General features: G+C 35.5%; 1 protein-coding gene across 1 annotated transcript; it reads left to right on the top strand.

The window, feature by feature from the left end:
• Positions 1 to 1,800: 1,800 nt before the first annotated feature.
• Positions 1,801 to 8,940, top strand: LOC118269416 (G-protein coupled receptor Mth2). Its single transcript, XM_050702592.1, has 8 exons — positions 1,801 to 2,634; positions 3,467 to 3,641; positions 4,113 to 4,292; positions 4,771 to 4,849; positions 5,047 to 5,237; positions 6,164 to 6,323; positions 6,959 to 7,141; positions 8,506 to 8,940. The coding sequence occupies exons 1-8, from the start codon at positions 2,269 to 2,271 to the stop codon at positions 8,588 to 8,590; spliced, it is 1,419 nt and encodes a 472-aa protein (XP_050558549.1). The 5' UTR covers positions 1,801 to 2,268; the 3' UTR covers positions 8,591 to 8,940.
• The last annotated feature ends 4,907 nt before the right edge of the window (positions 8,941 to 13,847 follow it).

Here is a 13,847-nt window from a genome sequence, read left to right as displayed (position 1 = left end):
TAGATATGAACTCATACAATATAACACCCACTTTACCAGTTATGCTATGAATCTTATGTAAAAACGGCAAGTTAGAAGAATAACCCAGGAATCGCACCTGAGAATTTCTAATCGGCCGTCGTGCTTGCGACAACTAGACATCCGAGGCGGTCAATTGCAATCAGAATGTAACCGTATTAACATAAAATAATAGTGCTTTATGTTTTACATAACTAAAGTAAAAACTAACTAAAAGACATTTTTTTTGTGTGTGTAATAACACACATGACGATTTAGTTGGTGGGTTAAAGTTCTCGGTTCTCGTTAAGTGTGTGACGTCCTTAATTTTTTTTGAAACGAAACATAGATGGCACTGTCATCTTTATATATATAATTCTTCTGTAAGTGTGTATGTCACTGAACTTCTCTTAAACGAGTGGACCGATTTTGATGAAATTTGTTGTGTGTGTTCTAGGGGATCTGAGAATGGTTTAGATTCACAATTTTGTCAGCTGGACAATGATTTTTTGATTAATTTTTAATTTATCAGTAGTTGTTGATTTTGGAATGTTTACATTGGATCCGACAGACGGCGCTACCATCGCAGTGTCAAATATTAATGACGTTAGATATTGTCATAACATTTGAATAACAATTTTCATCAAGAAGGTCCAGAAAGTTTTAGCTTATTAAGAAAAGTTTAATATTTTCAAATTAAAGACGTGTAGACAGGACAACGTCTGTCGGGTCCGCTAGTAATATTATATTACTTACTACTCTTTCCTTGTGTACTTATGAATGAAACATAAAAGTTTTCTTTTACAGGATAATAACATATTAATAAGCAGGAAAGTGTTACATATTTCCTTTATTGGATTCCATTGTGGTGACGTAGGTAAATTCGTTTCTAATGCTCAGTATAAGCAAAACAAGCAAGCAAGCCACAAAACTGAATACTGAACTGAATAATTCGTTCACAACGGTGGAAAAATCTTTTGTAAGAGTCTGTTCAATTTATAATTCAAACGATTTTACTGTCTAAATACTATATCAAATTGACATTCTATAATTGTCCATCTAGGTAGTTCCAGGATTTTTCGGGGCTACGGATAACCTAATAGGTTATACATTTGATAGAGATCAGCTCTCTCTGATAATCTCGAACTTTATAAACTGCCATCCACATACCAAGTGACATTATTCCGGAGCTGCGGACAACGTAACAGGTTATAGGGGGTCCGCCTCAAAGCAGGAGAAGGAACGGGGTGTTTTTTAGTCAGTAAGAGTCTGACACTCCCTCTCGCCTCACCTAAGACGGGAGAAGTAATTAGATGATTTTCCCACCTCAAAAGAAATAGTAACGACAATATCATAATTTACATCACAGCATTTATCTAACAAAAAATCAAGTCTACCAGTAGTGGGGAACGGGGGCATCGGGACATAAATAAAAAAAAACTGGGGTAATAAACGTGTTCCCTATACTTTCACCGTGATTATATGTATAAATAAGTAGTACATGGTGCAGACCGTACCTCCGGGATTGCTCTGATAGCCGTGGGATGCCTCTCCTTACTCAAACAGCTCAACTTATGTTGCCCCATTGTCGCTACATGCTAGAGCGGCACCTATACACCTATAAACTCATGGCAAATTCATAGAACCCCGAGTTTGCTAGTCAACCCCTGCCTGTTTATCCGTATTTTTGAAGGCCGGTGATTATCCCTGTATGCACTATGGAAGTGCATCAAAGGACAATCCCCGGCTGATGTCCCATTACATTTAGATTAAAATTGTTCAACGGGCCTCTGCGAGTTGGCTTCAGCTGCTTGTACGCCTTTCAAAGGTCCGAGACCTGTGAATGGAAAGGACATACAAAATAATAATATTGAACTTTATACTTTCATTTAACACGTGACTGCCTATTCATAAAATATACAAATAAATACCTTTCCATAAAGTGTAAACGGTATATTAGTCACGTAAAAGCTGACGAATATATTGCCACTAATGAGACTTCCCAAATGTGGTAATACCATAACTCGCTTCTACAGTTCAGTAGTGGACGCCTCATTAGATATTGTGCACAATTTTACAACAACGTTATATAAGTGCTCGCAATGTGTATAAGGAAGATAGACTTGTGTTTAATTATACGCCTATTGTCATAGGTAATAAGATGTTGTTTTATCCTAGATCATGTTTAGTTAGATCACTTGTTGGTTACTATGTGTATTCAATGTGCAACCGTAATTTTCACTAATTATCCTTGTCGTCACGTGTTAAAAAATGGAGTGTAAAAATATAAGTTCCAAAATAATAATATTGTCAATAATTGTGACCGTTTTGTGTGTTGTCCAACCGACAATCGGTTTTGATATACCAGTAAAAAATCGTTTAAAAGTAAAAGTGAATAAGTGTTGTCTGTCAAAAGAACATGTGGGAAAAGGGAAGACATGTAGTTCCAGCGGCAAAATGCCCAGTTTGTTGGACATACCCGTATATAATAACGAGAAACTTAAGAAATCAGGGAAGTCGGTTAAAGATGTGTTCGAACTAGTACCTAATAGAGTATTCCTAATAGATAGAAAGAAGGATTTTCAAGGGAACGCTCTCAGACTTACACTGTATGGTTACAAGGGATATCTACGTGTGGTAAGTTCCTTTTAAATAACAAGCTTTGGTTTTCCTGTTATACTATTTGCACGTACAGAACTAATCAGGAAACTTTTGAAACATGTCATTAAATGAAGTTTCAATAAAATAGTTGATTTTTTTATGATATGAGCCGGTAAACGAGCTGTCGGACCTGATGTTAAGCAATCGCTGCCGCCCATGGCCACCCGAAACACCAGAGGCCACACCAAACAACGCAAGCGTGGTTTCACGTCAGTTTTCTATAAGGCCGTGGTGTCACTCTCGCCGAGCCGACCCATTCGTGCCGAAGCATGGCTCTCCCACACTTAAATATTATAAATGTATATATATATATATATACTAACGTATATACCTACACACATGACAATAGTAAAGAGGTATTCTCCATTATTTTATAATAATCCTGCGAACCCCAAGCCACCTCCCAATTTTCTGGATAAACTCGCTCTTAAGAAGGAAACATTTATTCAAAGGATTCAAAAAGATAATTTACCCAAGAAGGAGTAGACAGAGAAGCACATTGTAACTATCTTTCACTAAAGTTTCGCCAGTTGTGTTATAACTTCCTGAAAAAACCTGTATTTCTTTAACCGAACTTGAAAGAAAACGTTGCATTGCTTGGCACATGCGTATGCGCGCTTTCGACCTGCAAGGCAAAATAATATTTTGTAATCTTACCGCAATACTCAGAGTCATTTAATTGTTACTCAACCCAGTCCTTAGCAATTGTTTTTGAAAAAAAATCTTTACTAAGTATTCGTTTTAAATAATCACAAAATATCTCTGAGTACGACAGTTTATTTATATTTTTTCTTATTTATAATTTCAGGACGGAACTCTTCTAGTGGACGCTCCTAACAGATACAACCGTTGGATAGAAATACCCCCAAGCAACTACTGTGTAGACTTCTTACAAGGAACAAATTCAAACAAGTTCACGTTGGATTTTTGGGTGCTCTTCCCTCCGAAAACGAATTCACAAATCAACATTCTATTTACTATAGGTACAATGTATAGTTTTGTCTAATTTGTAAATATTTTTTAGTTTTTAACTGTGATCCTGAGACTTTCGCAACTTAATTGGAGAAAGACCAAATAATATTCAAGGAAAAACCTAAGCAAATATATGAACGTCTTAAAGTATATCCTAAAGGTACAATAAACAGATCTAGAAAAATATAAAAAGCGATTTTACAAGCATCCGGCGATTAAAATTACCGTATGTGTTATTCCAGAGTTTAATTGTTCTCTACATCAAATTTTAACCAAATCCGAACAGTGATTTTTCTTTTCATTTGCCCATCGACACCCGATTCGATTTGGGCCGTTCAGACTAAGTACACCCCGCAACACCAGAGGAGTCACACTTTTATGTTTCTTCATGAAGAAGAAACAAACGTACACTTATTCTCTCTATATACATATATTAAGTTTTAAGAAGCTCTATCTCTCACACTTTAATTCTTTTTCCACAGCAACCCTGATATCCTGCTTCTTTATGCTTCTGTTCCTGATAGTCTACCTCTTCCTACCAGAACTCCGGGATGAGAAGGGTTACATCCAAATGGCGTATGTTGCCAGTCAGCTAATGGCGTTCCTGCTTCTATCTATTGTTCAACTATCAGAATTATCTGCACAAGAATGTGTTGGCTTAAGTAAGCATTTTTTTTATTAATTCAAGCAAGGTCTTATTTGTTTATAGATATTCTTCTTCCAAAATTTTTAGTTGCTATAATTGATTTTTACTAACCAACCAAAGTCAATCGAAGAGTAAGGGTAGGTTCATATTGGATGGAACATGCATCGCGTATTGTCGATGCGTAACGCCAGAACATTTAAATGTATAGAAAAAACAGAAAAACAGTTGACCGTTCATACTCAACAGATTGATGATACGTTAGTGCGATCGATGATACGCTCGACGTATTTTACGTCAGTTATGAAACGAACTTAAGGTTACTAAACATTTGCAACTCCTCTGACATCATCATAGGAGTATTTATAGGTTTACCAACATTGGCATTTGCCTCAAAAAATAAACACATAAATATCATGATGATGTATTTCTTTTTTTAATTTCATGTGTCGACGTTTTGTTTACTTTTGCTGAAACCTTCATTCTTTTAATTCCAGCTCTGGGCACCTACTTTTTCTTCTTGTCAACTTTCTGTTGGTTAAATGTCCTGTCTTTCGATATCTGGTGGCATTTCAGGTATGTCATGTTTATGTATTACAATCCCATATAATTATGTACCAAAACGTACCAACATTTTAACTCAAGTTATACCTTCTTTGACTCATACTGCATACTATTGACTAAGTAATTAAAGTACCTATAGTAATGATTGTTTTTTTTTTTGCTGTAGCACAGCTAAAATAAATTTACTAAACTAAGTTTTTTTACTGCAGAAATCTCGCAAAGAACCGCCAATCTCGTCGGAAGAAATCGTTTAAGTTTACATTTTACTGCTTGTATGCTCTGGGGCTACCACTTGTGATGACGTTTGCACTGGGTATGCTTAACTGGTACAGCGAAAATATGAAACGGTATCCGTGGATCGTGATACCCCATATACCTGCAGATGGTTGTTTTCTCCAAGGTATGTTTGTGTTTTGTATGTGGTTACTGACTATTACCATATAACGTTAAACGTAGGTACCTATAAACTTACGACTAACCTATGATAAACTAGTGATGTTACTTCAGTAGTTGGGTTATCATTATTTATTGTAGAAAAAGAAAACGACACGGGTTCAATGCTTTCGATTAATAGATGGACATAAAAAATTAGTCCACTAACCTCACTAACCTATATCTACGCATATTTCTAATAAAACACAGAAATAAGGAAAAATAAACAGACAGGAAAATATAATTAAATAAAACGAAGTATAATTTAGGTCAAATTGTGCTTAGTTCACATTATTCGCTACAGATGGCGCTATGCTTTAGTTAATGTCTTATTTAACTACCATCTCGCCTCGGCCTGGCGAGTGAAGTCATTGGATGATTATATCCCTCAAAAAAAATTTAGGTTCCAAGCTTGGAAATTCAAGTAAACAGAGGTTGGAGCTTGACGTGTCTGTTGTATTGTATGTTTGTAAACATCTCTGTCTCTAATACCCTGTCTGTATACCAAACTTCATCAATAGTTCAGTAGTTTTAGCTTGATAGACGGAAAAACATCCAAATAAATAAACATTTATAACATTAGTGTGATGAAATTGATAGTATAACTACTATTTCGTTGCATTTTTGTCATAATATTTAGTATAATTTAGGTACTCTTTTAACCTTTTTTTAACGTTGTTTCCACGAATATTTTTGGATTAAAATTACCATCAAACAGTAATTGGGTAGATCACTAATTAGTATTTTAATGAAGTCTTACAAATTATTTTAAAATACTAGTCACATATTTTTTTATTATTTTACGGAAACAAATACTTATAATTATATAATTTTCATCCCTATTCAATTATATAAAAATGCTTTATAATATATGCTTCTTCTTGTACTTTTCAGATTCTGTAAAAATGCTGTACCTATACACACCGATGATGATAATAATCGTCATCAATTGGACATTCTACATGTTAACTGTGTTCAACATTTGGCGTTGGAAGAGGGGAACTCAAGTATTAGACGGAGTCAATGACCTAAGTCATCGCACTGATTTTAGAAGGTATAAAATTAAATAATAAACATAACAATACACAAACGTATAATAGATTATTTTGTTATATCGTTTATCCTGTTCTATTCACTAACGGACATTTTTTTATGTTATAAGCCGGTAAACTAGCTATCGGATCCCCTGATGGTAAGCAATCGCCGCCACCCATGGACACTTGAAACACCAGAGGTGTTACAAGTACGTTACTGGCCTTTTGGGGGTTAGGAATTTAAGAGTTGTTGAGGAATCGGTGATTGGGAAGATTGGAAAGGGGGGTAATTTTATTGGGCCTCAGGTAACCTCACTTACTCACTAAATGAAACACAACGCAAAAGTAGTTTCACGTCGGTTTTCTTTGAGACCGTGGTATCACTCAGGTCGAGCCGGTCTATCAGTGACAAAGCATGGCTCTACCACACTTAATTCTCTATCTATCCATACATGATGATTTTGATATAGGGATAGAAACTCAATACAAACTATGTAAAAACTACTTAATGTTATTGCTGAGTTTAAGCAATAAAATTTTATTTAATATGAATAATATATTTTATGTATAACTTGTTTAATAAAACTCAGAAGCTAAACGTTAATAATTCGTATGAAGTGTTTATTAAAAGTGCTTATGTTATTTATGTTTTCAGTTTCACAATCTACGTAAAGTTATCAGTTGTGATGGGACTAAATTGGCTTTTGGAGATAATAAGTTTCTACTATCCTAACAACAAATGGTACAACATAACTGATGTATACAATATACTAACGGGATTGACGATATTTATCATATTTATATGCAAAAAGCATGTTTGGATTAAACTACAGAAAAGGTAGATGATGTTATTTTTCTTTTCTTTTAAATAACGTTGCCCCACTTTACGATTTTCTCCTGTGTTGTGGGTGCGTTTACAAACATACAAATTGACATGCACATGAAACCCAGGCCCGAAACAACAATTTGTGGATCACACAAAGAATTGTTCCGTGCGGAAATCGAACCCGCTGCACGTTGCACGGCAGCTAGTTGCCCAGCTACCGCGTCAACCGTGCAGTCAAAAGTTATGAATTTTGTTTCTATTTATATTAGTTTTCCACGCACTCTTTGTCATACATTTGATTACGTAATATTATAATAGTATCAGGTTATCCCATGGCGTGTCTAAATAAACTTAGAATCTCAAAAAATCATATTGGTACTTACCGTCGATAGGTTTCGAACCCGCATCCTCATGCATAGGAAGCGAGTGGTCTTGAAACTCCTGACCACCACGACTTAGACTGGTCATATGTAAGCTACAAATGATATGATACTATAGACCTATATGTGCTTATATATATGAGCTTCTGCCGGCGCCTTTGCCCACGTTCCAATGAGAGAAAAAGTAGCCTGTGTGTTATACTAGACCATTTATTTATTTATTTAATATGGTACTTACATCTACAGTATGCATTAATAAATTTTTTCAATTATTTGACTGATACAATTCTTATATTATGTATATATTTTACAGATGTACACAACACTCCTTGCATGATATTTTAAACATAAAAAATTTGGATAGAATAAAAAGAGGTATTAATTTGTTAGGAAAATCACAATGGAGATAAAAATGGACGGAATTAAATGGACACAAATAATAATAAAAACAATAACAATTAACATAATTATCAAGATAAAGATGAAAAACATGAAATTTTAAAATCAAATTAAATTAAAACTAATAATAAAAATCCTAAATTAAATCTTAATACACTAGTTACCATAATCTACTCCTGTCCCAAATATCATACCGATACCTTCAGCCATTTTGACGTCATTGTGTAACAAATATACACACAAATACACAACAACAAACATACAACCTTTCCCATATATTATAACTAGCTTCTGTCAGTGGCTCAGCCTGATCCCATGGGATAAAAGAGACCATAATCTATCCCAGTTTCAAATTTCATCTCGATCCTTTCAGTAAGTTTTACGTGATTGATTAACAAACATACACACAAACTTTCAATAATTAGATTAGATGTGACAACCCTGCTGCATGAATAAATGATAATGAAAAACGATATATAAAAAAGATGTAATGAACTGACATTAAGTTTTAGTGCGGGCAGTTTTAAAAAATGTATGAAAGCGATTTGAAAGAAATTAATAAGACATTATAATTAAACATGTTAATTATTTTTACAGATGCAACGAATTGAGAACGCGAAACAAAAGAGGAGGATTCTCGAAGGCCCAAGAAGTTAGACTTGCCCAAGAAGTTAGCTTGTGAAGGCTCCTGATTGTACATGTGAAACTATCAATACAAAACCATCAAAGTCAAAGTCAAAGTCAAAGTCAAAATCATTTATTTCAAATAGACCAGGAAGGCACTTTTGAACGTCAAAGCAAATATAATAATATTAATAACGTCTGTCTGTCGGTCAGTCCTCTAGTGAAGCTATTTGCTCGTTCCAAAGTGTAGATTCCTATGGAGAAGAACGAGCAAGAAACTCCATAGGTTACTCTTTTCAATCAGATTTACAATACAATTCTTGGTTACATTGTTTCGATTACTTCAACTATGTGAGAACAATGTAAAACTAATATACAGTCGAAGCGACAGAAAAAGAAAATAACCTAGAGGACAATAAATCACACATCGCTTTAATATATTTTCGAAAACTTAATAACTATTGACCAATTTCTGTACACGCCTCGGTATCCAAAATTTACCAGAAAATTGTATTATAATACATCATTGGTAAATTACCTAGAACAAAATTAGTTCTCACATTGTTTTAAGGCACGTTTAGATAATTCATTGGTACGCATAGCTCCCGAACCCGTTTCCACCAGAGCTGTGGTGGAAACGGGTTCAACTAAGATATGTTTTTATATGGAAAGATGCGTGCTAAGGATCCGTGCTATGCATGTGTGCGATAAATGGTCGCGAGTTATGTAGCTATGTGCAGAACATAGAACCTACAGCAGCCACTTTGCAGCGGTGTATCTTCGTAGCACATCTTACGCGATGTCCTGCGTAAGCGATCTAGAACCTAACGCGAAGCGGTGAGGTAACACGCGAATTCAACGCGATGCAATATGACACGGCAGCTGTCCATGACCATGTGAATTGTTTGGTTTTGTTTATGTTTCCGAATTTCTGCCGCCACCACATCATACATGCGGTTGGTCACATAGGCCACGTCAATAGATTTTGACAGTTTGTTGTTTTCACTTTCGCATTTAGATCACTCACGCAGGACGTCGCGTTACTCACCCAGCTTTAAATGGCTTAATATCAGTGGAAATGGTCACATAGTTTCACAGTTTATCTATTATATCCTAGCAGCATAGCTACATAGCACATTTCTGACGGAAAAGCGCCCTTAGGCTGTATGGACGATGGTACAGACATTTAGATATGTCAAGCATTTAATGTCGGTAAATGTGGCTTGATAATTGTTAGAGGTAAATATAGCCAAAGAAAATGGGTGGTAGAAAGTAAGTGGGGAAGAAAAACCAAATGTCTACAAATATACTCAAGTGGGATCTCAAATAAAAACACACTAAAGGAGAATATGAATGACGTGTTTTTAGCTTTGTTAAATAAGAAAAATGTTGGTGGTAATTTTAGCTAAGTATAAATAAATAGTTTTTTTTTTATTGTTTTGGTTTTATTTAAATTTACGCCCTAAATAGGTTTGTTGGTTACCGAGCGCAAGAATCACTTGATGGTGAATAACGTACGCCTGCCGTGTACACTCGCAACACCAAAGGAGTTACAAGTGCGTTTGAGGATTGTAGGATTAGGAATTGGTATTTTCGAATTAGGGATTCCGGATTAGATTTGGGGGTTGGGGATTGGGAATGAGAAGAGTGTAGTATTGGGCCAACCTCACTCACATGACATGAGTAAACTACTTGTTTATTGAAGGCATACGTTTATTAAGTCTTTGACTGCCAATAGAAAACTGTTGAAGGCAAATCCTCTGTTGACGTCGGTCACCGGTGACCACCACGGCGTTCAATATGTTAAAGACTTATCCAATTCCTTCGTTGGTAAAATGGTCACCAGGACGACATCCGAATTCAATCCTTGGGCCAAAATTTCACAGTAATTGTAGTAATAGCGTTTTGATGACTTACCATTGAACTAGTTAAAAGTAGATGTGATTTCAATATTGTAATATTATTTACACCTGTCTTTGTCTCTTCGTGGTTTGGGCGCCTTTAATAAATATTATAAACAAAACTTTATGTAGGTACCTATATTTATTGGAAATAAATACCTTTTGTTTTTGGGTTAAACCAAATAGGTATAAGGAAAACCTCAGACTTAGTTACAAAAACAACATTCCGCAGAAACACCTACAACAGGGTGCAACTGATTACGTCATAAACGCGATTTCTGGAAAACTTTTACAATTGGTATACGTGTGGCGACTGGCGACACCCTGACTAGTGACAGATGATAGAAGTCGCATATAGCTTATCGATGAGCAAATCAACGGATGACGTCATAAATATCCTGTATCGCACATATGAAGTTTACATACACACAATTAACACGGATAGAAAATCCCAACGAACAACAGTTGGGCAGAAAGCCCGCCAGATACGATCACCTCGCCTGGTCGCAGGATTCTCCTTTTCTTAGGAAACTTAACTCTGTGTTCCCTAAATACGTTTAAAAATCGATCGATCCTTTATTTCTTTTATAAGAGTTCTCTCACATATTTATTTGATTTGTCTGGACTTTAGAATAGATTATGACCTCTGAGTTTGTTTTGACATTTCTTCTCAGAACAGTCCGATAGGAACTGCCGGCTTCATCGAGTTATTAAAGAGATTGACGTGTAAAAGAGTTACATTGTAACGTATTTGCAAAATAAATATAATTTATTACAATTGTATTTAAAATCTATACTCGAAACCCTGAAACAGTAAAACTATGTGGCTGAGCTTTAAAACAAAAATATTATATCAATAAATCAAAATTATAATGATAACAAAACCGCAATAGAAGAAGGATTTGATAAAAAACGTACTACCCTGTGTCCACGTTGCGACGTTTCCTACTTGCAAGATACAAGCATTTGCCTTAAGTTGGCCGCCTATTGTTTGTGAAGGATGCATGCATTCGTCAAATGTCGCAACGTGGAGTGGACGGTTACCTTTAAATATGCAACATCACGCATTTTATCCCAGACGGGCTAGGCAATGGTGCACATTACATAACATAATGCCGCTATACAATGTACACCCATTTTTCACCATTTGTGTTATAAGTCCCATGTAATAGGGTTTTTTTTTTTTTTGTGGGGGGAAAATCATCCAATGACTTCTTCCGCCCTGGGTGAGGCGAGAGGGAATGTCAGACTCTTACTGACTAAAAACCACCCCGTTCCTACACCTGCTTGTCGAGCCGAAGCCCCGGTAAACCCGCTAGGTAGTCCGCAGCTCCGGAATGTAATAGGCGGTGAGCCATATACTGGACACAATTCCAGACTCCGTGCTACTACCGAGAAATTTTCAAAAAACCAAAAAAAACCCTATAGTTCTTTGTCCGATCCGGTAATCGAAGCCGAGACCCACACATGCGACTACTCGACCAACGAGGCAGTCAATTTCCTTTAGAGTACACTAAAAATCTGGCCAATATGGACTCTACCTATATTAGTTTCGAATACTATATGGTTTCACATTTATTTATAAACATAATATACTCTACTGATTATTATTAAAATTTATTATGTGTTGTCATTATAGGTACTTAAATTGGTTTTGCACCTATATAATATTGTAATTAAAGTTACATTGTATTCCATAATTCTTAAAATGAATTTTGTGATAATTCCTTTTATAACCTGACAATTGCGAGTTTAAATTTATATACCTGGTAGATACCACAATTTATTAGGTATAATTTTAATGTAAAAGAGATTTATTCATTATACTATTAAAATTAAAATTTATTTTATAGAATAGAATCAGGCGTTACTTTGCGGAAATCCATGCTACACTAACAATACAGTAAGATTGTTCATTTTAATTCCGCTTATACATTTATTTTTTAACATGCGACGTGCAACACCGCCCTCCCGCCCGCAATAAATGCTCATGCAGCAGAGGTGCAACATAAAACACACACATAACATGCAATATACCACACGACATATATTTCGCTCCTCCACGGAGCATCATGTATCATGTAGTAGGTCATGCGGTGGGAGAGCGGTGCTGCACGCCGCATGTTAAAATACTGTTGCTACTACTGAGAAATTTTCGAAAAACCGAAAAAAGCCCGACCCGGGATTCGAACCCGAGACCCCTTACCCGGCAGTCGCACTTGCAACTACTCGGCCAACGAGGTAGTAAATATAAAGACTTAGTGAGGGCACATACGGCTTGCTTTCTAGAATGGGTCCCAACTGCTTCAATTTTGCGATGACTTTCTTGTTTTAGGGGTTTTTCATTTTTATATTATGAAGAAAAGCAGTCGGGTTTTTTAGTTTTTTAAATTACCTTATTTTTTTTTTCTTTTAGTTTTATTATTTTAATACTTTGATGATTATAGGTATCTAGTGTCACTCTCACAGTAAATACGAATCTAACGACCCTTATTAAGCTGAAATCCATCAAGTCGTTCAGGCTAGAGAGTGAGCAATATTCGAATTTGGCGCCAAAAATCCGCCATTTTTTTTTTTTTTAATATTTTGATATATCCAGTGTCACTCTAACAGGAAAAACGAATCTAATGACACCTCTCAAGCCAAAATCCATCAAGCCGTTTAGGCTGCAGAGCGTGCTAAACAATTATAAGTACATACATACATACATACTCTCGAAAAACATAACCCTCCTTCTGGCGCAGTCGGGTAAAAATAATGAAATTCTACTTACAAGTTCACTTTTAATAATGAAATCTCAACATTTCTACCCCTTATCATTTCCATTTAAAGCCTATCCGTTTCCATATTCGGATACCTACGGCATAATTTATGTAGGTAGGTATGTTCTAATAACAAGTTTCCCTGTATGTATTTGAAAATAACATTTAGGCATACATATTTTACTGCTTTTCCTCGTCGCCTAAAATTATACTTAATAATAATAAGGTACTTAGATAAGCTTTTAGCCATTGGCGAGTCAATATGTAACGCGTTTTCTGACAATTTTCCTGGATAAATCAGTCAATTTATTTTAGTAACTTCTATATGGATGGTACCCATTTGACATGTGTCAACCCTCAAACAATAAGTAAACTTTACGGTGGCTAATATAAGGACACTTTTATCAAGGCCTGGACCCAAAAAATCTGTGCCTAGCTGTCAGGAGCCTCATATTTGAAAATGTGCATATTACGCCTGTTCACAAAAACGACCTAATGGAATGGAAATGGTCGTATATAGGGTGACTCGTAAATAGTGAACGATATTTAAACACGTGATTTGTTTTGTTAATGTGATGAAAATAAAACTAATAAGTATACAAAATTAAATTTCTTAGGGAAAGTTTGTAATCATAAGCACTATCACGTGTTT

The sequence above is a fragment of the Spodoptera frugiperda genome, chromosome 2 (genome assembly GCF_023101765.2).
Source record: "Spodoptera frugiperda isolate SF20-4 chromosome 2, AGI-APGP_CSIRO_Sfru_2.0, whole genome shotgun sequence".
Classification (NCBI taxonomy): Eukaryota; Metazoa; Arthropoda; class Insecta; order Lepidoptera; family Noctuidae; genus Spodoptera; species Spodoptera frugiperda.
Note: the sequence above shows the minus strand (reverse complement) of the source record. Positions and strands in the feature narration are given on the sequence as shown.